Source organism: Saccopteryx bilineata, chromosome 4 (genome assembly GCF_036850765.1).
Source record: "Saccopteryx bilineata isolate mSacBil1 chromosome 4, mSacBil1_pri_phased_curated, whole genome shotgun sequence".
NCBI lineage: Eukaryota > Metazoa > Chordata > Mammalia > Chiroptera > Emballonuridae > Saccopteryx > Saccopteryx bilineata.
The window spans coordinates 77,926,576-77,952,438 of NC_089493.1; the positions used below are offsets into that span (position 1 = coordinate 77,926,576).

At 47.0% G+C, this 25,863-nt stretch overlaps 1 protein-coding gene across 1 annotated transcript; it reads left to right on the forward strand.

Moving 5' to 3' along the window:
- Window positions 1–351: 351 nt before the first annotated feature.
- On the forward strand, window positions 352–25,781 carry EPB42 (erythrocyte membrane protein band 4.2). The gene is made up of 13 exons (XM_066276888.1): window positions 352–479; window positions 2,857–3,042; window positions 4,601–4,834; window positions 9,123–9,241; window positions 10,453–10,557; window positions 11,700–11,877; window positions 12,434–12,572; window positions 12,878–12,981; window positions 13,776–14,018; window positions 15,526–15,825; window positions 18,778–18,938; window positions 20,108–20,241; window positions 22,894–25,781. The coding sequence occupies exons 1-13, from the start codon at window positions 470–472 to the stop codon at window positions 23,054–23,056; spliced, it is 2,076 nt and encodes a 691-aa protein (XP_066132985.1). The 5' UTR covers window positions 352–469; the 3' UTR covers window positions 23,057–25,781.
- Window positions 25,782–25,863: the final 82 nt, after the last annotated feature.

Below are 25,863 nucleotides of genomic sequence, written 5' to 3' on the forward strand. Positions count from 1 at the left end.
ATGATATGTTTAGGGCCTGGGATTTGGGGTTGGATGTGGCCTTCTGATGGGGAGTCATCTTTTCTGAGTCCTTTAGTGTCATCAAGGTAACACCTCAGAGGGTCTCTTGAGGCCACTGAAGCAACAGGCTTAGAGGTTTCTTCTGGGCTTCTTCAGATGGCAGATCTTTCCCATTCCAGCCTGCCAGGCGTATCCCTGCCTGGACCTCCCGGCACAAGAGATAAAATGAAAAATGGTAACTCCCAACAGCTGGTCCAAGAGATACCAGCAAGGAGGGAGCAGGAGAGAAGAAACTTGACAGGGAGTGCACAAGAGAAGTGAAAGAAAACTCCACTATTTATAGATTCTTGAGCCAATGAAAGTACCTCCATCATTTTCTGTCTGGAAGACAGATTCAGAGAAGGAGCCCCAAGCAACAGTTCAAGACAGGCATTTCCTGTGTTCAAGTGAATAAGAGCAGCCTGCAGCCATGGGACAGGGTGAGCCAAGCTAGCTCTCCACAGGGCCGGCCCCTTTGTCCTCACGTATTTTCATTAAAGGGAGTAGAATGGTAGTGGAGGTGATGGTGTGTAATTCCGGTGAGGAATGGTGGTGGGTGCTGGGAGTGGTGGAGGTGATGGTGTGTAATCCGGTGAGGAATGGTGGTGGGTGCTGGGAGTGGTGGAGGTGATGGTGTGTAATCCGGTGAGGAATGGTGGTGGGTGCTGGGAGTGGTGGAGGTGATGGTGTGTAATCCGGTGAGGAATGGTGGTGGGTGCTGGGAGTGGTGGAGGTTATGGTGGTAGGGCTATAGAGTGGCAGCAGGGTAGGTTGTGGTGGTAACTTAGTGGTCATAGATGTGATGATGGCGGTAATATGGTGATGGTGGTTAACATGGGTTGATATTCTTGTCCCAGGATCATCATAACAGGACTCTTCTCACTGAGTTGTTATACTTATGGGAGATGACCCTGGAAAAGTATGAGGGTATCATAGCTTCAAGGCTAAATGGAAAGGAAGGGAAGGTCAGGGGACCCAACTAAAAGCATCAAAGGCAGACATAAAGCAAGGAGACAGGCAGACCCAGAGGATGCAGAAACCTCAGGGGCCTCTGCACAGATCTGTTAGCACATTTAAGTCTCATTATAAATGAGAATTGTCTGATAGACTATCTTATCCTTCTCTCAGAGAGAGTAGAAATTTTCTGGGCTGCACGGTGCCACAGGTTTGGTGAGCCCCTAGGTGAAACAGTCAAGTATGATCATGGATGAGTTAGTTCTACTCTCTGGGCTTTACACTTCTTATCTATAAAACAAGAGAATTGGACTTAGTGATTTCAAAACCAGCTCTTAAAATTATCTGATTATGTTCTAAGAAAAAACAAGTAAGGATTAGCAAGATTCTGAATTTTATTAATTGTGTTTAGATTGGGACCAGAAAAGTAGGTCAACAGGCCCTGGCCGGTTGGCTCAGTGGTAGAGCGTCGGCCTGGCGTGCAAGAGTCCCAGGTTCGATTCCCAGCCAGGGCACACAGGAGAAGTGCCCATCTGCTTCTCCACCCCCCCCTTCCTCTCTGTCTCTCTCTTCCCCTCCCGCAGCTGAGGCTCCATTGGAGCAAAAAGATGGCCCGGGCGCTGGGGATGGCTCCTTGGCCTCTGCCCCAGGCGCTAGAGTGGCTCTGGTTGCGACAGAGCGACGCCCCAGATGGGCAAAGCATCGCCCCCTGGTGGGCGTGCTGGGTGGATCCCGGTCGGGCGCATGCGGGAGTCTGTCTGACTGCCTCCCCGTTTCCAGCTTTAGAAAATTAAAAAAAAAAAAAGAAAAGAAAAGAAAAGTAGGTCAACAATGAGAACAAACATTGCTCTTATAATGGGACTTATGTGTATAACCCTGTGCTACATGTATTACAGTAGTCCCCCTTATCCATGATTTCGCTTTTCATGGTTTCAGTTACCCATGGTCAACTATCATCTGAAAATATTAAAGGGAAAATCCCAGCAGTAAACAATTCATAAGTTTTAACTTGCTGGCCATTCTAAGTAGCATGATGAAATCTCATACCATGTACTTCCTGGGATGTGAACCATCCCTTTGTCCAGTGCCCTGGTCAGCAAACCCATTAGTCAATACAGCCAAATATCAACAGTACAATGATTGAAATTCATTTTGAGAGCCAAATTTTTTAAACTTAAACTATATAGGTATGTACCTTGTTATTAACTTAATTAGGGTATTCCTAAGCTGGTCTTTGCTAAACACTAAGGGCCAAAGAGCCCCATGTGGCTCGTGAGCCATAGTTTGCCGACCAAGGGTCCAGGGTATTAATGGTGGATATGCTACCCACCTTTTAGTTACGTAGTAGCCATTTTGGTTGATAGACTTTCTCGCAGTATCACAGTGCTTGTGTTCAAGTAACACCTATTTTACTTAGTGACCCCAAATCCATTCACATAACTTTTATTACTATATATTGTCATAATTGTTCTATTTTGTTAATAGTTATTGTTGTTAATCTCCAACTGTGCCTAATTTAGAAATTAAACTTTATATAAGTATGCCTCTATAGGAAATACATAGTATCCACAGTTTCAGGCATCCACTGGGGTCTTGGCAGGTATCCCTGGGGCACACAGTGGGAAGAAGACTACTATATATGCATTACTTCATTTAATCTCCACAATCCTGCAAGAAGGAGTGATTATTCTAAGGAGAACATTGAAAATGGAGGCTCAGAGTAGTTAAGTTACTTGCCTTAGATGGCACAGCTAGTAAGCTGAGCCAAGGATTTTTGAACCCTGGTCTCTCTGACTCCAGAGTCTCTGCTTTTATTACTTGTCTCATTTACCTAGTATCTTGTTTTCTTTCTTTTCCACATAGCCCTACAGATCAAGAGCTGTGACTTCCAGGCAGCAAGAAACAATGAGGAACACCATACCAAGGACATCAGCTCCAGGCACCTTGTTGTGAGGAGAGGGCAGCCCTTCACCATCTGGCTGCACTTCCACGCTCCAGTCCACGCATTTCTGCCTGCTCTGAAGAAGGTGGCCCTCATTGCACAAACTGGTAAGTGGGGGTGATCTATGCCCCTTTGGCAACATGACTGGAAGGTTCTCATCACCCCCTCAGGGAACTAAGAAACATATGACCTACATAGTACCTGAGCCTCAAGAAGTTTTGCCCTGGCCAGGTTGCCCAGTGGATAGAGTGTCATCCAGGCATGCCAAGGTCACAGGTTCCATCCCCTGTCAGGACCCATATGAGAAGCAATCATTGAGGGCACAACTAAGTGGAACAATGAGTTGATATTTCTCTCTCTCTTTCTAACCCTTCTCTCTCTTCATTTCTCTCTCTCTTTCTAATTAATGGAAAAAAAATTTTTTTAAATGTCTTGCCCACCCAACAGGTATGTTGTGAAGAGAAGATAATGTGCATAATAAATAACACTTATTATGATTCAGAATTTTCTCAGCAACATTATCACTAGAGGGTTTCTTTTGGTTGCAAATATAATATCAGTTTTGTAGAAAAGCCTGAATGAGATCTAATCCAGGCTATCACATTTAATTCTTACTATTTATTGGATCTATGCAACATATCAGATATTAAGCCAAAGGCTTTACATGCAATATCTTATTAAGACCTCATAGCCTGACCAGGCGGTGGAGCGGTGGGTAGAGCGTTGGACTGGGATGCGAAGGACTCAGGTTCAAGACCCAGAGATCGCCAGCTTGAGTGTGGGCTCATCTGGTTTGGGCAAGGCTCACCACCTTGAGGCCAAGGTCACTGGCTTGAGCAAGGGGTTACTTTGTCTGCTATAGCCCCACGGTCAAGGCACATATAAGAAAGCAATCAATGAACAACTAAAGTGTCACAACGAAAAACTGATGATTGATGCTTCTCATCTCTCTCCATTCTTGTCTGTCTTTCCTTATCTATCCCTCTCTCTGACTCTCTCTCTATCTCTGTAAAAAGAAAAAAAAGACCTCACATAGAACCTTTGAGGTAGATATTTTTTAGCATGTCCATTTTATGAACTATGAAATGTCTCGATGTAGGTCTATGGGCACTGAGAACCTGTGTGTTCTCATCATCCTCTATTGCCTCTCATTAATTGATGGGCCTCCTTTTTTTTTTTTTTTTTTTTTTTTTAGTGAGAGAGAGAGAGAGAGGTGGGGGAACAAACAAGGACAGACAGACAGGAAGGGAGAGAGATGAGAAGCATCAACTCATAGTTGCGGCACCTTAGTTGTTCATTGATTGCTTTCTCATATATGACTTGACCGGGGTGGGGGGCTCCAGCTGAGACAGTGACCCCTTACTCAAGCCAGCAACCTTTGGGCTCAAGCCAGCAACCATGGGGTCATGACTATGATCCCACGCTCAAGCCAGCAACCCTGAACTCATGATGGTCAGCCTGCACTCAAGCCAGCGACCTTAGGGTTTCAAACCTGGGTCCTCAGTGATGCTATCCATTGCCCCACTGCCTGGTCAGTCTGGATGGGCCTCTTAGTTTCCTCCAAAATCAATTTTTTTTACCTGTTTTAACTTTGTAATACTTGACTTTATTACTCAGTTGTGACCAAGAGGTCCAAATGATCAATTCATCTGTGTATGACTGCAGGAGAACAGCCTTCTAAGGCCAATAGGACCCAAGCCAAATTCCCGATTTCCAGTCCGGGAGATTGGAAGCAGTGGTCTGCCAGGGTGGAGGAGAGAGATGCCCAGTCCTGGATGGTCTCCGTGACTACGCCCTCAGATGCTGTCATTGGCCACTACTCACTCCTGCTGCAGGTCTTGGGCAGGAAGCCACACCTCCTGGGCCATTTCACCCTGCTCTTTAACCCCTGGGTTCGAGGTGAGTTTGGACTTGGATCAGCCTTGGGCTGCAGAGGGTACTCAAGACGCAGGATGTGGGTACAGCTCTGTCAGGAAGCATCTGCCCCAGGTCTTAGTGAACAGCTTCCTCTAAGGGCAGCACCAGTGCTAGTTCTTGTAGTGTCTGCTTCCTGGATGAATGGCCTCTTGGACCCAGGGTCTTGTCTTGGTGGCACCACTGGCAGAAGCAGCCTGGGTCTTCCCACTGGAAGCAAAGGCTTATCTCACCACCAATTCGAATCCTAGTGTTGGCTCAGGAAATAAGAGTCAGAGATGACCCTGGGAGAGCTACTCTTTTGTTTGTAACACTACAGGGGGTAAGAAGTAGAAAGTGCACCAGGACCTAAGGGATAAGCTTCTCTGTTTCCTCCCCGGTCTCCCATAGACTAGCTCCAGGTGAATCCAGGTTTTGTGGGACCTGAGGTTTATATAACTCAGGGAACCCTCTTAAAGAAAAACAATACAAAATTTTGAATTGCTAAAGGCCTGTTCCAGGGCCTGAAAGGGTCTGTGCTAGTGAGGGGCCCCAAAGCCCCTTTGTTTCAGCAGCTTTACAGCAGTAAATTGACCCTGCTTCTCTCCTCTGCACTTGTTTGTTCTGTTCTTAGTACCGCAGACTGCCGGGTCCTCTCCATTACTGACAGTCTAAATACAATGCAGGCCTCCTGTAGCTCAGCGGCCAATGGGTGGGCTTTCCTGGGGTCAGGTGACCTCCTGCTGCCCAACCAGTGGCCACCTCTGGCTAAGCTTAGCCCAGGCTGTTGGGCTATTTTATCTAGAACAGTTCATTAGATGAGTTTGGCCTAAACAGGAGCAAACAGGGCATCTCTTCTTCTGAAGATAGATAGATAGATAGAGAGAGAGAGAGAGAGAGAGAGAGAGAGAGAGAGAGTGTGTGTGTGTGTGTGTGAGAGAGAGAGAGAGAGAGAATAAAACAAGTTTTATTCAAGTGGGAAAAAAAAGAGAAAGTCCAGGGCATGGGTGTAGTGTGAAAGAAGCAAAAAGTATGGGTCCCAGTGAACTTGAGCCAGCTCCAGTGTGAGTTTGCTGTCTTTCCATTTTAAATCTGCCACTACACAGCTTAATACTTTAGTCTCCCAGAATGGTTGTTTGGATTAATGGAAAACATTTTTTTTCTTGCTTTCCTGTTTATGCTGCCCCAGATAAAAAGTGCACAGCCTTTTCCTTTCAAGGGTTTTACTGCTGACTCTATCTGGGTAGCTCAGTTGGTTAGAGTCATCCAGATACACCAAGGTTGCAGGTTCAGTCTTGGGTCAGGGCACATTCAAGAATCAACCGCCCTGGCCGGTTGGCTCAGCGGTAGAGCGTCGGCCTGGCGTGCGGGGGACCCAGGTTCGATTCCGGCCAGGGCACACAGGAGAAGCGCCCATTTGCTTCTCCAACCCCCCCCCCCCCCTCCTTCCTCTCTGTCTCTCTCTTCCCCTCCCGCAGCCAGGGCTCCATTGGAGCAAAGATGGCCTGGGCGCTGGGGATGGCTCCTTGGCCTCTGCCCCAGGCACTAGAGTGGCTCTGGTCTCGGCAGAGCGACGCCCCGGAGGGGCAGAGCATCGCCCCCTGGTGGGCAGAGCATCGCCCCTGGTGGGCGTGCCGGGTGGATCCCGGTCGGGCGCATGCGGGAGTCTGTCTGACTGTCTCCCTCCGTTTCCAGCTTCAGAAAAATACAAAAAAAAAAAAAAAAAGAATCAACCAATGAATGCATAAATAAGTGGAACATCAAGTCAAAGATTTTGTCTCTTTCTGTCGCTCTTTTCCCCTCCCTCCTACTCAAATCAATAAATTAATGGAGGGAAAAAAGAGTTTCCCTGCCAGCCTGAAGGGGACCTCCTTCCCAAGGCAGGGTTGGGAAATGAGAGGAAATATGAGGAAGTAGAAAAAAATCTTCCTAGGTTCCTGCAGCCTCATGTCTGGTTCCCAGTTCCTGACTCCCTTTTTATGTGGCACCAGATCCCAGTGGGCTGCCCTGTCTCTACTTCTCTTACCCCAGGGTGGCGTTCTCCAATCTGATGGCCTTGCTTATCTTCAGTTCCAGACTTCCTTTCCTGCTCCACAGGGTGGGTAGGTGGAACAATAGGTAGGAAGTAATATCCATTCAGGTGCTCCTGCCCTTGTGTGTAAGTGTGGATTTGAGGCCCCTTCAGCGGGGGGAGGCTCCATGGCTCTCCACATACTGGCAGAGAGACCTTTAAACCATTTCCTGCCAAAGCTGAAGCTTCAGTGTACCCACTTTGCTGACTCTGAGCCTACATTCAGAATTAGGCCCTGGGGTTCAAGCAAAGACACAGCAAAGGTAGTTCTGGGACAGTGCTCGGTTCAAAGAGAATACACGGTCTTGACACCATGCTAGATTCCTGTCTCCATGCTTGGTTTGTAGGCATGTGCCTAGGGACAGCCTCTATACGATGTGTGTGTGGAGATGTCTATCTAAGCAGGAGTGAGTTGTTTGCTCTGCTCACTGGGAGGTGACTAAAATCTTCAGAGATTATCTGGGACTCGGTCTTATCTTTGATACTTGGAGACAGGGCTTTTCTAACTTCAGAAGAAATTTTCACATCCTATAGTGAAAGTCAGAGCCCTATTTATAAGCAGGGAACTTTATAAAAGGGGGCTGCGCCCAAGCGGAGAAGAGGAGGATGGTGCCCGCTGTGCTTTGACAATGTGTTGCTTCCCAGAGCCCTGCAGCTCTCGGGCCAAACATCTCGGTGTGAAGTGACTTCCAAGGAAGTGATGTCCAGCTGACGTAATAGAAAGTACTCAGAATGGAGGGGTGGGAGTTGAGGGCTCCTTGGGCAGATGGTTCTGATTTTAGGCCCCAGGTTTTTCAGGGCTTCCTGATTTCTAATATCGTTTCCTTCTGTTTCTTTGAACACCATCCCAGATGGATGCCTGAGGGTTGGTTTGGAAATCTTTTTTCTTTCTAGTCCCTAGGAATCAGTCTAACCACCCCATACCACCCCCAGCAGCAGGTACAGAGAGAGAGACACCTGGCAAGCAGAGCAGATCCTCCACCACACCCAGCTTCTTAGAGTTGGCAATGGACTCTTCAAAGCCCCCATCCTCCTTACCAGCCCAATGCTTGGGTAGGGACAGCAGGAGGGGCACCAGCAAAAGACCATGGGAGGCCTAGACCCACTTGGACACCCCAGAGAGTAATACTTTGCCAGCTCCACTGCTGCCTCTGACCCTATCTTGCCAAATGCTGCTCTTCCCTTCTCCTCACCCTTGTCAACCTATGTTGTGTTGATTTTTCCTTTTTCTTTTTTTAAAACATTTTTATTGATTGATTTTAGAGAGAGAGGAAGAGAGAGAGAGAAATATTAATTTTTTGTTCCACTTATTTATACATTTATTGTTTGATTCTTATATGTGCCCTGACTGAGGTTCAAACCCTCAACCTTGGCATATCAGGATGATGCTCTAACCCAGTGGTCGGCAAACTCATTAGTCAACAGAGCCAAATATCAACAGTACAACGATTGAAATTTCTTTTGAGAGCCCAATTTTTAAAACTTAAACTACATAAGTAGGTACATTCCTTATCAAGGTAGTGCCCGCACGTGGTATTTTGTGGAAGAGCCACACTCAAGGGGCCAAAGAGCTGCATGTGGCTTGTAAGCCACAGTTTGCCGAAACAGGGCTCTAACCAACTAAGCTATTTGGCTAGGGCTGTATTGATTTTTCTGAAACACTATTTTTTTTGTTTTGTTTTTTAAACTATTTTATTTCATTTTATTCTTCTTTTTCCAAGTGAAAGGAAGGAAGATAGAGAGACAAACCCCTCCATGTGCCCTGACCAGGATCCACCCCGCAACCCCTATCTGGGGCCAATGCTCTCCTATCTGGGGCCATACTGAAACATGATTTTTTAAATTGAACTTGTGAGAGAGACATAACAGGCCCGCTAGGTGGCTATTGCCAAATTCTCTTGGGTTGGTAGCACTTTGGCTGCACACGTCTTCTGGGAACCAGTAAGCTTCTTAAGGTTGGCTTATTCCTGCCTGCCTGGCTGACCAAGAAGGCCACCTGGCTGACACAGAAACTCTGACCCTTTTCCCCTCTCTCCACCAGAGAGGAAGCAGGGTCCCATTTGGGGCAGTGAAAAGAGGAAGTCCTTTCTTAGTCCTCATTAGGCCCAGAGCTGAAGGGGAGACCTGCTGCCAGAACTGACCTGGGCAGGGAGGGCAGGGGCCAGGATGAGAGGAGCAGGCCCAGCACCCTACAGGCCTTCATCCCTGCCTGCCTCTCACCAGAAGATGCTGTGTTCCTGGAGAATGAGGCTCAGCGCTGGGAGTACTTACTGAACCAGAATGGCCTCATCTACCTGGGAACGGCTGACTGCATCCAGGAAGAATCCTGGGACTTTGGCCAGGTATGGGGGACTCCAGGAAAGGTAAGGGGACAGAGATTGTCCCATGACCTTCAGTGTTCAGTCCAGACAGAGCAGGCAGGTCCAAAACCCCCAGTCATGAAGCAACATGTTTAAGATTTTTCAGCCTGTGGTACCTCTCTTCTCAAGGGCTTATCAGAACATCCTGCACAGCTTCCAGTTATCTTCTTAAAGACCACACAAAGTAAACCCCTCTGTTAAATCTGCACTGTCTACAGGATAAAAAGCAGTCCCCTGACATGACGTACAGCCCCTTCATAGCGAGGCCATTGCTTTATTTTCCCCAAGAGCCACCCAATGCTCCAGCTCCTGGCCAGCCCCTTGCAGGCTATATGTACCCTCCACCTGGAATAGCTTCCCTTTTTTATTGCCTGGGAAGCTCCTACCCAACTTTTATTTTTAAGAGGGAGAGAAAGATGAAAAGCATCAACTCAGAGTTGCATCACTTTAGTTATTCATTGATTGCTTCTCATACGTGCCTTGACCAGGGGGGCTCAAGCCGAGCTAGTGACCCCTTGCCCAAGCCAGTGATCTTGGGATCATGTTGATGATCCTGTGCTCAAGCCAGTGACCCTGCACTCAAGCTGGTGAGCCTTCCCTCAAGCTAGATGAGCCCATGCTCAAGCTGACAACCTCAGGGTTTCAAACCTGGGACCTCAGCATCCCAGGTCGATGCTCTAGCCACTGTGCCAGCACTGGTCAGGTGCTCCTATCCAACTTTTAAGACCCGAAAGCCTTCCTCATCCCCCAAAGGCAGAGTGATTCTCTCTACTGTGCTCTCTGCTCTGGGTTGGCACCTCTCTGAGAGCCTTGGCCATGTTGCTGAGATCTACAATCTGCCTGGCTATGTGTCCATCTCCAGTCCCAGCTGTGGGCTTATCGAGAGCAGGAGCTGCTGTGGTCTTCTCCACACGTGGGTCAGTGCTGGCAGGAGCAGTAGGAGCGCACTAAATGGATAAAGATAGAAATGAAAGGAAACGACACAGCCCTGGTCTTCACAAATTCACACCTTATCGAGAGAGTTCAATAATAGAACAGGCAAAGGATTGAACTGCCAGTCATGGTGACCAGGGGGCACAAAGGGACAACAAAGCAAGGGTGGAAGGAGGGAAGCCTGAGTGGAGAAGGACGAGGTCACAGGGCTGAATTGTGGGCTGGAGACGCTTCATCACAGCTCGGTGTGGTCTTTACAGTTTGAGAAGGATGTCTTGGACCTCAGCCTGGACTTGCTGAGCGTGGACAAGCAGGTGGAGGAGTGGGGCAACCCTGTGCATGTGACTTGCATTTTGGGCGCCTTGGTGAGTGAGAGGAGGGGATGTGGGAACCCCCTGACAAAGCTGTCCCCTCTATGGGCCTGTTAAAGAATTTTTTTGAAAAATTTTTTAAAATTGATTTTAAGAGAGAAGAGAGAGAGAAAGAGAAGAAGGCAGGGTGGGGCGGGAAGGATCAACTCATAGGAGTTGCTTCTCATATGTGCCTTGACAGGGGAAGCCCGGGGTTTTGAACCGGTGACCTCAGCATTCCAAATCGACCCTTTATCTACTGTGCCACCACAAGTCAGGCTGGCCCTGGATATCATCAAAACACAAATGGTCCCCTCTCCCCAGAATGTAGGGGATACTTCCTGGAGAAGGGCATAAGTGAGGAGGGGAGTACAATAGCACCCACAGGGGAGAGAAAAGCAAAAGGAGGTATCATCCTTCCGGACACAAGCCAGTGAGGACTAAGGTCGGCCTGGATTTCCTCAGAGCACTCCTCGGTTCTCTGCCTCCTAGACCAGCCCAAACTGGAGGCCAGGGTCCCCGGAAGGGAAGGAGTAGGGTCCATCTTATTCAGTGTTTGTGACAAAGGTGATCGAAGGAACTTGTTTTTATTTCTAAATTATCCCCAAGGATACGCAGACCTTAAAGGTAGCTTGGTGCTTTCCCATTGTTCTTAAAAGTTCTTTCACAGGCGTAATGTGTCCCCCATTTCCTCTTGTGCCACGGGACTCCCTTTTGTGGTGAGGGACAGAGCCAGCCTATGAGGAGGAGTAAGTTTAGGATGAGCAGGCCTTGAGACAAACATCCTCAAAGGAATCAGGGCCAGGCAAGTGAAGGAACAGGAAACCCAGCCCCCAGTGAGGGGCCGCTCCTCTTGTGGCTTTCTATGCCAGTGTGGTCCCCAGACCCTTGGCTTCTAGAGGACTTGTTAAAAAGGTGGATTCCTGGACCCCTGCAGCCCCCCAGAGATTATAACCCAGTGAGCCAGGGTGGAGCCCTGGAACATGGAGGTTTAACATGGTCCAGGTAGTTCTGATGCAGATGTTCTGCTCGCCACACTTGGAGAACTGCAATGGGTCCTCCTCACCCCCACCCCCTTTCACCCTCTCACCCCTGCCCCACCCTGGAAGGTATCCCATCTTGGGACTTACATAACATCCACACATTCTCCCAAACAGCTGCATGTGCTCAAGGAGAAGCGTGTCCTGCCCACCCCGCAGACCCAGGATGCCCAGGAAGGGGCCTTGCTGAACAAGCGCCGGGGCAGTGCGCCCATCCTGCGGCAGTGGCTCACGGGCCGAGGGCGCCCTGTGTGTGATGGGCAGGCCTGGGTGTTGGCTGCTGTTGCTTGCACAGGTACAGAGCAGGCTCCCCTTGGCTACTGTGCAGTGTCTGTTTCTTGGGTTGCCCTGTGCCCCTCCCGCATGTGGAGGAGACATCTCCAAAAGCAGGTACTGCCTCCACGCTGCAGCATTTCCTCACCTCTGTCGCACCCGTAACTACTTCACATGCACCGTCCGGCCAGGAAACCTGCTACTTGTTCAGAGCAGCTCCTCCTGATCAGCTTCTGCTTTTTTCTCCCTTGCAGAGTCAGGCCCATCTGGTGATCTCTGCTCCCAAACTCACTTTCTCCCCAATTCTTCCCCTCCTCCCCCCAGGAGAGCAAGCCCCCAGGGCTCTGTCAGCCTCCCTCCGCTGTACACTGTTTGCTGTGCAACTTGTGTGTCTCCCATTTCTTGGCCTTTGTGGGTCCTGAGTCTGGTGTCAGTTCTAACTTCCTGGTGCCTGTGCCCTTCCTCTTTCCATGTTGTCACCTGGCATTTAAGTGTCTGCCCACAGGAGACACTGAAGACATTAGTTGTACCCCACCCAGGCCCCTCTGGCGCCCTCTGACTCGGACCCTTCCACTCAGTGTTGCGATGTCTGGGAATCCCTGCCCGTGTGGTGACCACGTTCGCCTCAGCCCAGGGCACCGGCGGGGGCCTGCTTGTGGATGAGTACTACAATGAGGATGGGCTTCAGAACGGAGAAGGCCAGAGAGGCAGAATCTGGTGAGAAGCCCAAAGGGGATGAAGTCTCAGACCAGAAGGGCTTCACACCCAGGTGGTATAACCCATGGGAACCCACAACCCAGAGTGGCCCAGGCACTGAGAGGTCTTCAAGACTCCTAGAGGCAGGATGCTAATGGTTAGTGGTAGCATGCAAGCCCCTTCCAGGGAGTGGTGCTGCTACTTTTGCCCAGAGTCTTCCCATCCCCGTGGCAATATTGACTGCTATTTCTAGAACCTCATAGGAATCCTTTTATTTTCTTTTTCTTTTTTTTTTCACACTTGAATTGTTCCTTTGCTATCTTCAGGATCTTCCAGACTTCCACAGAGTGCTGGATGACCCGTCCTACTTTGCCCCGGGGCTATGGTGGATGGCAGATTCTGTACCCATGTGCTCCTAAGGGAGGCGGAGGTAAAAGCCTGGGGGTTGACTCAGGACCACCTTGGGCTACACAGAGCTGGGTGGGATGAAGGAGTCCCTTGGAGAGGACGCAGGAGCAACAGGTGGTCCAAAGCAGGTCTGCATCCCCTAAAACAGGAAACACAGGAAGAATGAGAGTGGCTGGCAGAAGGCTGACCTGATGTCTGTGGGTTCAAGGTCACATAGGTGTTAGCCATCTCAGTCCCAAGGCTGTGTGGAGACTAGCCCTGCCTCAGAGAAATAGGCAAGAAAGCTGAGCCTTAAAATGAAAGGCGGAGGGTCTTAGGAGAGCTGGTAGATATGCTGGATCACAGGCTTGTGATGTGGGACTTCTGAAGTTCTGGAAATGGGGGAAGAGAGTATCAAAATAGTCTCAAGCTCAAAGAAGGAATCTTCAGGAGCCATACAAGGATGGTTTTTTCTTTCCCAGGAACAGAACAGTCAGAGAGCCCAGCATATATAAGTGCTTAGTAAAGGTGACCTATTCCTATCACATCCATACCAAAGCTGTCTTAGAAGCTCCTGTGTACTATGCTTCTCTGAGGTTCTACCTGTCAGTTTCTGAGAGGGCTCCTGTCACACATTGTTACCAAAATTATTGTCACTAAATGTTGTGAGTTTCACTTCTGCATACCCTCTAAGAAGCCCTGCTTAGTGCCCACCTCTGACTTGGATCCCTGGGGCAGAAAAATAGAGTCTAAAATGTGAACTAAGGTTATGGATCTCTGAGCCAAGAAGAGGCCTGGGCATGGCTCCTCTTGCTCACTGACCTTTCTCTCCCGCAGTCCTGAAAGCCTGTGATCTGGTCCCCGTCAGAGCAGTCAAGGAGGGAACACTGGGGCTGACTCCTGCAGTAGCAGAACTTTTTGCCGCAGTAAACGCCTCATGTGTGGTCTGGAAGTGCTGTGTGGATGGGACGCTGGAGCTGACCAACTCCAGCACTAAGTATGTTGGCAACAACATCAGTACCAAAGGTGTGGGCAGTGATCGCTGTGAAGATATCACTCAGAACTACAAGTATCCTGAAGGTACTGTGCAAGGAGGGCCCCAAGCTTCTCAGCCCCCTGATAGAATAGCAAAAGAGGGGAAGAGATGGGTTAGACAGATGCAGACAGATATAGGCCACAGAGAGTTTCAGTCCTTTCTCTATCATATAAAACAGGGTTTCTCACCTGACCAGTGATGGTTTAGTGAATAAGCATTGTCTTGGGATGGTGAGGCCCCAGGTTTGAAACTCCAAGGTTGCCAGCTTGAGCACAGGCTGACCCAGTTTGAGCATGGGGTTGCTGGCTCAAGTGTGGGATCATAGACATGGCCCGATGATCACTGGCTTGAGCCCAGAGGTTGCTGGCTTGAGCAAGGGGTCACTGGCTGGGCTGGAGTGACCTCCCCCATCAAGGCACGTATGAGAAGCAATCAATGAACAACTAAAGTGCCGCAACTATGAGCTGATGCTTCTCATCTCTCTCCCTTACTGTCTTCTCTCTCTCTCTCTCTTCTTCTTCTTCTTCTTTTTCTTCTTCTTCTTCTCTCCTGCTTGAAAAAAAAGACACAAAGAAACAAAAAAACAGGGTTTCTCAATCCCCTTTGACACTATTGATATTCTGAGCCAGTTAACTCTTTGTTGTGGGGGGCTGTGCATCACAGAACATTTAGCAGCATTCCTGGCCTCTATCCAATAGATGCCAGCACCCCTCCACCACGACGACCAGTTGTGACAACCAAAATTGTCTCCTGAGGGGCAAAATTGCCCCCAGTTAAAAACTACTGCAATAAAACAACACACTGAATACCAAGTCCAGCTGCCAGAAGATGTTCTCCCTCTTCCTCTCATATCCAATCCCTGTCAACTTATTCTCCCTCCATGTTGTTAATGCACCACTGTCTACCTATTTGTTCCAACAATAAGGCTCGCACTCTCGTCTCTTCCCATTTCACCGCCTACCTTACTCTCACTTTCACCTCCTCATCTCCTTTCCCATTGCCTATGGTAACCAGGGTCTCACCATCTCTTGTCCACAATATTCCAACAGTCTCCTAACTGGATCTCCACCTGCAGTCTCTCCATCGTATTCCCTTTTCAAATTTTTAGTTTCCAGAATGAGCTTTCTAAGACACAGGTATAATTGTTACACCTCCGCTCCAGAATATTCCATGGCCCCACTGCTCTTGGAATAAGTTCGATCTCCTTCACTTTGGAAGATTCAAGTCTCTTCCAAACTGTTCTCAGAGACAGTGTGACTTGTCTAAAAACTGGCTCTCCCAGCTGTTCAAGGAGCAGAATCATAGCACTTGGAAAAGAGCTTGGTCTTTGAGTGACTTGGAAGGGACACTGTATTTGTGGTGATGACCAAACACATGCCTTTTTTCTTTGTTTTGATTTCTTTTAAGCTAAATATGGCCTCAGAGGTTTGCAAAGCTCTGTGGCTTTGGCATTTGAGCAGCAGTGGGTAAATGAATCTTAAGCCTTGGCTTTTATTAGAAGGGCCCATACCTGCTATGTAAGAGGCCTGTTTTGTTTCTCCCATTCTTCAGGATCTCTTCAAGAAAAAGAGGTGCTGGAGAGAGTCCAGAGAGAGAAAGTGGAACATGGGGAAGACAATGGCAGCCGTCCTCCCAGCCTTGAGACTGCCGATCCTCTGTACCTGTTCTTGGAAGCACCCAGCTCCCTACCCCTGGGAGGGGATGCCCAGCTCTCTGTGACCCTGGTGAACCCCGGTGACCAGGAGAAGACTGTGCAGCTGGCAATCGGGGTGCAGGCGGTGTACTACAATGGTGTCCTTGCTGCTGATCTCTGGAGGAAGAAGCTGCCCCTTACGCTCAGTGCCAACCTGGGTAACTCTCTACGGCCCTCCCAGATGCTCAGATGCCCAGCTCCCACTCTGGGCAGACTGCAGCCATAAGGTTCCCCCTACAATTCTCAATAAGTGACTTCTAGCCCCTGGTATTTTCTCTCTCTCTCATTCAACATATATTTTTTGTGTTACACATGAAAAAAAAAACCACCCCACAATTCTTATTGCGGTAAGAGAAGTAAAAAGACCATGGCAGCAGTGTAAAAAGTGCTTGACAGGTAGAATACAGTGGCAAGAGCCAGCTGCCTCCAACTAAATCAAGTAGCGCTGGGTCTTAAAGGGTAAGTAGGATAGTGAAAGACAGAGAAGTGAGTCACAGGCATTCCTGGAAGAAGGAACAACACATGCACAAGTTCTTCCTCCCAGAGATTCTTTCTTAATTGGCCTGGGATGGGGTCCAGGCATTGGAATTTAAAACAACAACAACAAAAAAACACCTTCCTATGTTATTCTTGAGTTGAAATTTCCTGGAGCAGAGCAGTTGTTCTCAAACTTTCCTACAGTCAGAATCACCTGGAGACATTTAATGGTGAGCCTGTACCCCAGACCAATTAAATCAGAAATTCCATGGTTAGAGCCAAACATCAAAAAACAAACAAACAGAAAAACAATTGTAATATCTTGGGTGATTCCAATGTGCAGACAAGATAGAATCAGTGGAATAGAGCTTGTCTACATTATTGCAATAGCCTCCTAATTGCCACCTCGCCTCCAGTCTCTCCACCATGTTCCCCTTATAAGGTGGGGTAGAGTGGGGAGGGGAGGAGTGGGGAGGATGGTGTGAGAGCTGGACAAGGCCAGGCCACACAGGAGCTGCTAGGTTATGCTAAGCAGTTTGGGTTTTGACCTCTGGTCAATAGGGAGCTGGTGAAATGTGTTAAATAGGAAGTCAATAGGATCAGAAATTCATTTTTTAAAAAGAACTTTTGGGAGAATGAAATGAAAAGGGTCATATTAGAATAGTGGTTCTTAATGTAGGCTACACATTGAGTCACCTGGGGAACTTTAAAAATACTTTATCACCAAAATCTGATATAACTGATCTGAGGTATGGCCTGGCATTTGGATTGTGTTATAAAGCTCCCTGTATTATCCTAATGTGCATCCAATGTTAAGAACCACTGGATCAGAGGTTGAAAGGTTTTTGTAATAACCAAGAAATGAAGGACAAACTAAACTATCAGCACTTTGAATGAAGATACATTAAGGAGATTATAGGTTGGACTTGTGAATATGTATGTGTGTGTGCATGTAGGGGGTGCTTCCAGTTTGGGTGATCCTCTAGATTCTAGAATATGGAAAATGGGGAAGAAAGGGTTTGGGGAAAAAGATGATGAGTTCTGTTTGTGGCATGTTGGGTTTGAAAGCCCATGAGATGGCCAGTAGGCAGCTGGAAATCTAAACCTGGTATCAAGATAAAGACCTGGGTTGGAGACCAAATGTGGGAATCCTAGCAGAAAGCGGGTAGCTAAGAGTCATGGAATCAATGAGCTCAAGGAGCCAAAGAGAACTGTAAGAAGAAGAAAGAGGAGGAGAGAACACAGCTGACACCAGCATGTGGGTGGCAGTTAGGGAAAGAGCAGCAAGTAAGGGAGACGGAGAAGTCAAAGAGGAAGGGGGCACCGAGCAAGGGCAGCTGAGAGGCCATGAGACATCAAGGCTGAAAAGCGTTCATTGACAGAGTGGTCTTACTCAGAGGCGATGGCAAATGCCAGCTTCCTGGGGGCTAAACGGATCGGGAGTTAAGGGGGTGAGGCAATGTGTGCAGTCCTTTCCAGAAGGATGGATTAAAAAAAAAAAGAGGCTGGGTGGTAATCAGCCAGAGATACTGGGTAGAGGGAGGATGTTTGTTTTGTTTGTTTTTCTTTAAAACAAGAGAAAGTAAAATCTGCTTACATGCTGAGGAAAATAATCAGCAGAGAGGAAAAGACTGAAGCCTCAGGACAGATAGGTTTTATTGATGGTGCAACCCTTGGGGAAATGGGCGGCCACTAGAATAATTATAGCTCACACTCACTGAGCACTTATCTGTGACAAACATGGTGTTAAGTGTTCTATATGCACCGTCTCATTTATCTTCGCAACAACCTTATAAGGCAGGAATCATTACTATCCCCACTGTACAGAAGAGGAGAACGAGACAGAGAGGTTAAATACTTTGCCCAAAGTCGCACAGCTAGGCACTGTTAGGGTCATGATGGAGAACAGATTTAAAAAGCAGATGACTTGCCCTGGCTGGAGAGCTCAGAGCATCGTCCCGACATGCAAAGACTGCAGGTTTGATCCCCAGTAAGGGTACATTCAGGGACAGATCAATGTTTCTGTCTCGCTCTAAAATCAATCAAGACATTAAAAAAATAAAATAAAATAAAAAGTAGAGGACTTGACTTGAGTGGGGGGAACAACTCACCCTCCTGGGAGGAAGGTGACAGCCGGAGTAGATGTCTATGTCTGTAAGTCAGGAACGAGAACATGAGCTGGAGAGGATTCCTCAAGGATGAAGGATGGCTTTATTTTCTCTGCAAAATGGAAAGAGAAGAGGCAGAGAATGGGAAGGAACAAAGTAAGCATATATTCAGCAACAGCTTTTCTCAGCAGGCTCTGACATAAGACTTCATTTGCAGTATCTCATTTAACACAAGCCAGCCCACCAGGTAGGTGTTCTTATTAGACAAGGAAACTGAGGCCAAGAGAGCTTAACTTGTTCTAGGTTGCAGGGACTGATCAAAACCCCACTGAGGTGGTCTGACAAGAGTGCTAGTGGAAGTGGTGATGGTGGTGATAGCTAGGTTCTTGAGTGAGTTCAAATTTGAAAAGGTTTTCTGGCTTCAGTGAGATGCTGACTCCTTTACATTGTGTGTGTAACTGTTGCCTATTTCCAGGGCACACTCGGCCCTTTGCACTGACTGACTCCTCCTGTCACATGTCTCAGTTAGGACAATCACCACCAGCTTGTCCTCCTCCTTTTTTGAGCGGAGCCCACCCGAGAACAGCTTCCTCAGACTCACTGCGGTGGCAACACACTCCAAGTCCAGCCTCACCTGCTTTGCTCAGGAAGACATCGCCATTTGTAGACCATGCCTTGACATTGAGGTAGGCACTAGTCTTTCCCCAAATTATTCTCATTTGCTATCACTCAGGTCCCTATTTCAGAAAGAATCAGAGCCCATCATACTTCAGTGCAAGTGACCGTGCTGCGGATTACCAGAAAATGCTAGGCTGAAAGCTTCTTGTCTGGAAAGAGATGGTGTCTTGCATATGCGATTCAGGTTGAAATCTTCCAATGTCTTTGGGCGGTTAAGTAAAAGTTTCTAGAGTTGACCTCTCCCAGTTGCTGCCTCCATACATATGGGAATAATAATAGCCTATGTTTATTTAGCACTTTCAACACAGGCCAACATATTTCCACATCCTTTAATTCAAAAGCCCTGTGAGGTGGAACTGTTTCTATTATTTAGATGATGAAATTGTCCTAGACAGCAACATGCCCAAGATCAGAAATATGGGACATTTTTAGAGAGTTATGGGCTTTTGGTCTGGTCATCTTTCCACATCTACCCTGGCCAGAATGAATGTGATTGGTCTGTGCTCTCAAAGAGTAACCTCTTTGAGAAGTTAGTTGGATAAGGGAGACACCATATTTGGTCATCTATGTAAGTGCTTTAATAGAGCCACAAAGTCACTATGGGAAAAGTAATGGAGATTAATTTCATCTGATTCATTTGAGGACTTCATGGAGGAATGAGTTCAAATTTGAAATTGCTGTGAGGAATGAGGCATCTTTCTGGTTTTAGTGAGATCCTGCTTCCTTTACTTTGTGTGTATAACTGTTGCCTATTTCCATTTATACTGGGTCTTGAAAAATGGGTAAGCTTCCATTGCAGAGGTGGGGGAGAGCTGCTGCAGGCTGAAGAGGCCCAAAGAAGGGAGGCTGCAAGGTGTGCTGGGGGCGGGAAAGTACCTGACGTGACTTGGATGTTGTTTAGTCAAGGGAAGAACAAATGAGGTTGGAGAGGTGGGTTGGTGTCAGGTGATGAAGGGCTCTGAATGCCAACTGAAGCTGTATTCCAAAGACAACGGGAGTCCTCCAAGGTCTCTAACTGGAGGAGAGGCACCATCAGACAGTCTGTGATGGGTCAAGGGTGAGAGTAAAGGCAGGAAGACCAGGTAGAGGAGTAAAGAAGTCAGCTGTGCTGTTTGGGTCCGGATGGCAGAGATAGGAGAGTAATGAGCAGGGGGAGTGACTGTGTCTCTTCCCACAGATGCCAGAGGCAGCAGAGCAGTATCAACCTCTCACAGCCTCAGTCAGCATCCATAACTCCCTAGATGCTCCTCTGAAGGACTGTGTGATCTCCCTCCTTGGACGGGGGCTTATTCACAGAGAAAGGAGCTACAGGTAAGAGAACAGTCTTCTCATCCCACTGACACATCTCAACTGGTCAGAAAGCCTGGGGCCCAAGATTAATAACTGTCTTTTTGCTGTGTCCATGGAGACAGAACAAATATGCCCAGAAGTAGAACTTAAGGATTAGGGCCTGTCGCTTCCTGGGGCCATTATGTGTACAGGGAGACAGGACTAATTGAAGCTATGGGCTCTTTAAGCATGTCTGAACCTGGTTGCTGCCCTGATCATGCAGGAATAGCCTCGATATTGCTGGTGAACGCAGGTGAGAGGGTTAGGGCTGGATATTAGACAATACCACAGGGAGAGTAGGCTGCCTCTCGAAAGCTGCATTTGACTAATGCCCACCATAATACTGAATATTGTTTATTTAAATATTCCCTTTTATTCCTGTTCCATACTTTCATTCCTACCACCCTTCATATCCTTTTGTCAGTATGTGTATAATGTGCACTGTTGCTTCATCAACCTGCATTTTAAAATTATATAAATGATGTTATGTCTAATTCTTTTCACTCAGATCTGTTTTAAGATTCATCCACATATATCAAGTCCATTGTTTCTGCAGCATAATACATAATACACAATGCACATCCCCTGCTTTCTACCACTCCCCATCAACAGTGATGGGCACCCAGAGTGCCCCTTACTCTCGGACACCACAAACATTGCTGCTATTATCTCCATACGTGTTGCCTTCTGTACTTGTTTGTAATTTTGGTGGGGGAGGAAGGGATATATATGCTCAGGAATGGAATTGCTGAGTCATAGGATGTAACCTGGCTTTACCAGGTACTATCAGATTTGTTTGCTGAATGGTGGCAGGAGCCTCCCTCCTCCAGCAGCCCATTACAGTGTCTATACTCATTCCTATTATTCCTCCATACTTGGCAATACCCAACTTTCTCTTTTTTTCAGTCTACTAGAAGGTAGTATTTCATTATTGTTTTCATTTAACTCATGTTTTTTACAGAAACAGAGAGAGAGTCAGAGAGAGGGATAGATAGGAACAGACAGGAACAGAGAGAGATGAGAAGCATCAATCATCAGTTTTTCGTTGCAACGCCCGGCTTAGTTGTTCATTGACTTCTCTCTCATATGTGCCTTGACCATGGCCTTCTGTAGACCGAGTGACCCCTTGCTCAAGCCAGCGACCGTGGGTCCAAGCTGGTGAGCTTTTGCTCAAACCAGATGAGCCCGTGCTCAAGCTGGCGACCTCGCGGTCTTGAACCTGGGTCTTCCGCATCCCAGTCCAACGCTCTATCCACTGCACCACCGCCCGGTCAGGTTCATATGTTTATTAGCTTGTCCACCTCCTCCTCTGTACAGTTCTTTGACCACTCTTCTTTTGGTGTTCCTGGTTGGTTTGTTTTTATAGCAACATGACGACACCCCCAGAAAGGCCCGCAACAAACAACTCTGGTGTTCCTGGGGTTTTTTTTTTTTGCCTTATTGATTTGTAGGAATTCCCTATAAAGTCTAGGTATTAGTTCCTTGATGATTTATTTATTTATTTTTGTGACAGAGAGAGAGAGAGAGAGAGAGAGAGAGAGAGAGAGAGAAAGGGACAGACAGGAAGGGAAAGAGATGAGAAACATCAAGTCTTCATTGTGGCACCTTAGTTATTCATTGATTGCTTTCTCATATGTGCCTTGTCCAGGGGGCTACAGCAGACCAAGTAACCCCTTGCTCAATCCAGTGACTTTGGGGTCAAGCCAGGAATCTTGGGCTTCAAACCAGCAACCTTTGGGCTCAAGCCAGCGACCATAGGGTCACGTCTATAATCCCACACTCAAGTCAGCGACCCCACGCTTAAACTGGTGAGCCTATGCTCAAGCTGGCGACCTCCGGGTTTCAAACCTGGGTCCTCTGCATGCCAGTCCATGCTCTATCCACTGCACCACCTCCTGGTCAGGCTCCTTGTTGATTTTAAATGTTGCAAGTTTCTTCTTTCATTATGTCTCCTCTCATTATGTCCACTGCATTCTTCACTGAATATATAATACACAGTTTAGAATTCACGATGACTGTACCGTCCCTGAAAGGTTGTCTGGTATTGAGCCACTGCTTCAGCCTTATGAAACTCAATGAGTAATTCTTGCCAGTAAGTTCAGAGAAGGGACTGCCAACATTTAACTAGAGTTTTGTGGTCTCCCAGATCAATTGTAGGGCAAAGCTCCTCAAAGGAAATCTGCACCATTCCCTCAGTTACCATAAGATCCATGGGCAGGCCAGGAGGCTGCCAACAGGGCTCCAAACACCACCTGTTGACATATTGACATCTTCCCAGTATACTCACCATACACACTGCATTTAGCAGTGCAAGGGTTCCAAAGCTATAGCTTTACCACGCAAACCCCAACACTGTTACCAAGAGTGTGACAAGACTGAAATCAAGGGTGATAAAAGAAACAACAGATGCAGTTTGGAAGCCCTTAGAATAGGATTTACCTTCTCAACCATGACATTGCTTACCAAAGGGAGGTTCCTGTTTTCTGTCCCCTTAAAACTTCCTGTTTCAATAGCAAAGTATCTAGATGTTTATTTCATCATGATCCACCTCTTCAAGTAGGGGAGGATCAGAGTCACTGGGACCAGCAAAGCAATTAACCTGGGATAGAACTAGCACCTGCCTTTTCATTTCAGATTGGCTCCTGTGCGTCCTGGAAACACCTTGCGCACCCAATTTGAATTCACACCGATGAAGGTGGGGCACCAGCGGCTCACTGTGGAAATGGACTGCAATATGTTCCAGAACCTAACCAACTACAGAAGAGTCACTGTGGTAGCCCCTGAACTTGCAGCCTAACCTACCTGCTCCAGCACCACTTGCCCCAACCATCCCCTCGTAGCTACGATCTAAAACCAAATGTGCTGGAAGGGAAACTGCTTATCAGACAAGTGAACCCTGATTCAGGATGAGTAGAAGAGTGAGCAAGAACAAAACTAGATTCCCAGAATCACTAGAAAAGACACTCTAGAAAAAAAAAAAAAACACTCTAGCTTGAGGCAGCTGTGAAGACAGCTGTGTCTTAGAATAGAAACCACTGGCCTTGAGTGATAAAAGGAATATTTAAAAAGGTACTCAGATAAATGCATTCAGATTTTTTTTTTTTTAATTTAAATTTATTCATTTTTTTTAGAGAGGAGAGGAAGAGACAGAGAGAGAGAAGGGGGGGGGGGAGCAGCTGGAAGCATCAACTCCCATATGTGCCTTGACCAGGCAAGCCCAGGGTTTCGAACCGGCCACCTCAGCATTTCCAGGTCGACACTTGATCCACTGCGCCACCACAGGTCAGGCCCTGCATTCAGATTTTTGTATCAGGGTTTTCATAACCCTTTTAGTGCTAACACATTCATTAACTTATAGATAAGGAAAGGAAACTAACTTTTAAGTCATTCTTATATATCTAATTAAGTGGACCAATATTATTTTAAAATTGAGCCCTGGCCGGTTGCTCAGTGGATAGAGCATCAACCTGGTGTATGAGCATCAACCTGGTGTATGAACATCCTGGGTTTGTTTCCACGTCAGGGCACATAGGAGAAGCAACTATCTGCTGCTCCCCACCTCCCTCTCCATCTTCTCTCCCTCCTCCCCTCCTGCAGCCAGGAGCTTGATTGGTTCGAGCATGACCTAGGTGCTGAGGATGGCTCTGTTGGAGGGCATTAGCCTCAAGTGCTAAAAATATTCCAGCACTGGCCCCCAGATAGGGTTGCCAGGTGGATCCTGGTTCAGGGCACATGCAGGAGTCTATCTCCCCTCCTCTCACCTAAAAAAGAAAAAAAAAGTTGAACATAGGACCTGAGAATAGGATGATTTCCTAGATTTAGCTATAGATGTTTTTATGAGAGTTCTATGTGCATTAAATATCCCACAATTAAAGTCTTATGTGAATAATGTAAATTTGGTCTAGCTAAAAAAATATGAGAATTATTAAGTATATAAAAATAGTCCCTATAAGCAAATAAAATAACGGGACTCCTTTTGCACAAAGTTATAATTTTTTATTTACAGTATTTTGCTGCTTTGGCACCTTCTCAGTTCAAATTTCTTTTCGTTTATGACATTTGTTAAAAATACAGAATGGCACTTTATAAAAGTAAAATTCTTTTTTTCTTTTTCCAAGTGAAAAGAGGGGAGATGGAGAGACAGACTCCCGCTTGTGTCTCAACCGGTGTCCACCCAGCAACCCCCGTCTAGGGACAATGCTTTGCCCATCTGGGGCCATGCTCACAAATGAGCTATTTTTGGTGCCGAGGCAGAGGCTCCAGGGAGCCATCCTCAGTGCCCTGGCCAATGCACTCGAACTAATCGAGCCATGGCTATGGAAGAAGAGAGAGAAGGGAGAGGGGTAGGGGTGGAGAAGCAGATGATCGCCTCTCCTATCTGCCCTGACCAGAATCAAACCTGGGACATCGACAGACCAGGCTAACACACTACTGAGCCAACTGGCCAGGGCCAAATTAAAATTCTTGATGTAGGAACTCCAACCCCAAGTATACACTAGTTGCTCAGAAGAATGGCTGCTGTTGCTGTTTATACCTAAAGAGAAAACCAGGATGTCAGAAAAGCACCCATACAAGGAAAAGGACTGGAATTATAGGTTGTGGAGCCCTGCATAAGGCCCCAGTCAGACCACCAGAGTATAGATCACTACAGGTTTACCTTGTTTCCAATATATAATCTTCCAGACTGATGCAAAAACATAACTATGTGGTGATGGTTTTGCAAAGAGACCCTTAAAATTATATAAAATCTTATACATTAAAATTTATTTGATTTATAAAAATTCTGTATCTGTATCTGGGGACACATGTAATGTATAACAGAAAACAATATAAGTATGTGTAAGAAACACAAATCTCGTTCAATAAGGTAAACAAACCAAACAAATGAGCTCAATACCACAAAGTAATTTTAGAGGCATAGAGTTAATAAGAATAATGATACTAGCCCTGGTCAGACAGCTCAGTTGATTAGAGCATCGTTTCAATACACCAAGGTTGTGATTTTGATCCCCAGTCAGGGAACATACGAGAATTAACCAATGAATGCATAAATAAGTGGAATAACAAATCAATGCTTCTCTCTCCCTTCCTCTCTCTAAAATCAATAAATAAACTTTTAAAAAAATGTCATTATATAACATGCTCAAGTACTAAGAGGGGCTTTGGAGTCACCTTCATTAAATTAAAGTAGTGCGTGCGTGCATGTGTGTGTGTTTGAGAGTATGTTTATTTAAGCTGGGGACAGTGAAAACAAGGAAGGGCTTATGACAGAAGAAGCAACAAGAGAGCGTAAGTAGAGCTGCTTTGGCTCACTGGGAACTAAGAAAAATAGAGGGCCTTGGAGATAGGTCCAGGGGGTTAACCTGGCAGGTGCTGCTGCTACCCAATGCTCCCCTGGTTGCAAGTCTTGTGGGGACCCTTAGAGTTTAGAGGATGCACACCTGCGGAGGAAGAAGAAGGGAAAGGGTATAAGAGGGGATGAGGAAGAAGAGGAGGAAGGGAAAGGCACAAGTGTGCTCCCAGAAGAGAGAGCGTACATTAAGTTATGTAAGTGTTTTGTTCTAAGTATACTTCTGATCAGAATTAGATCTTCATGCTTATAAC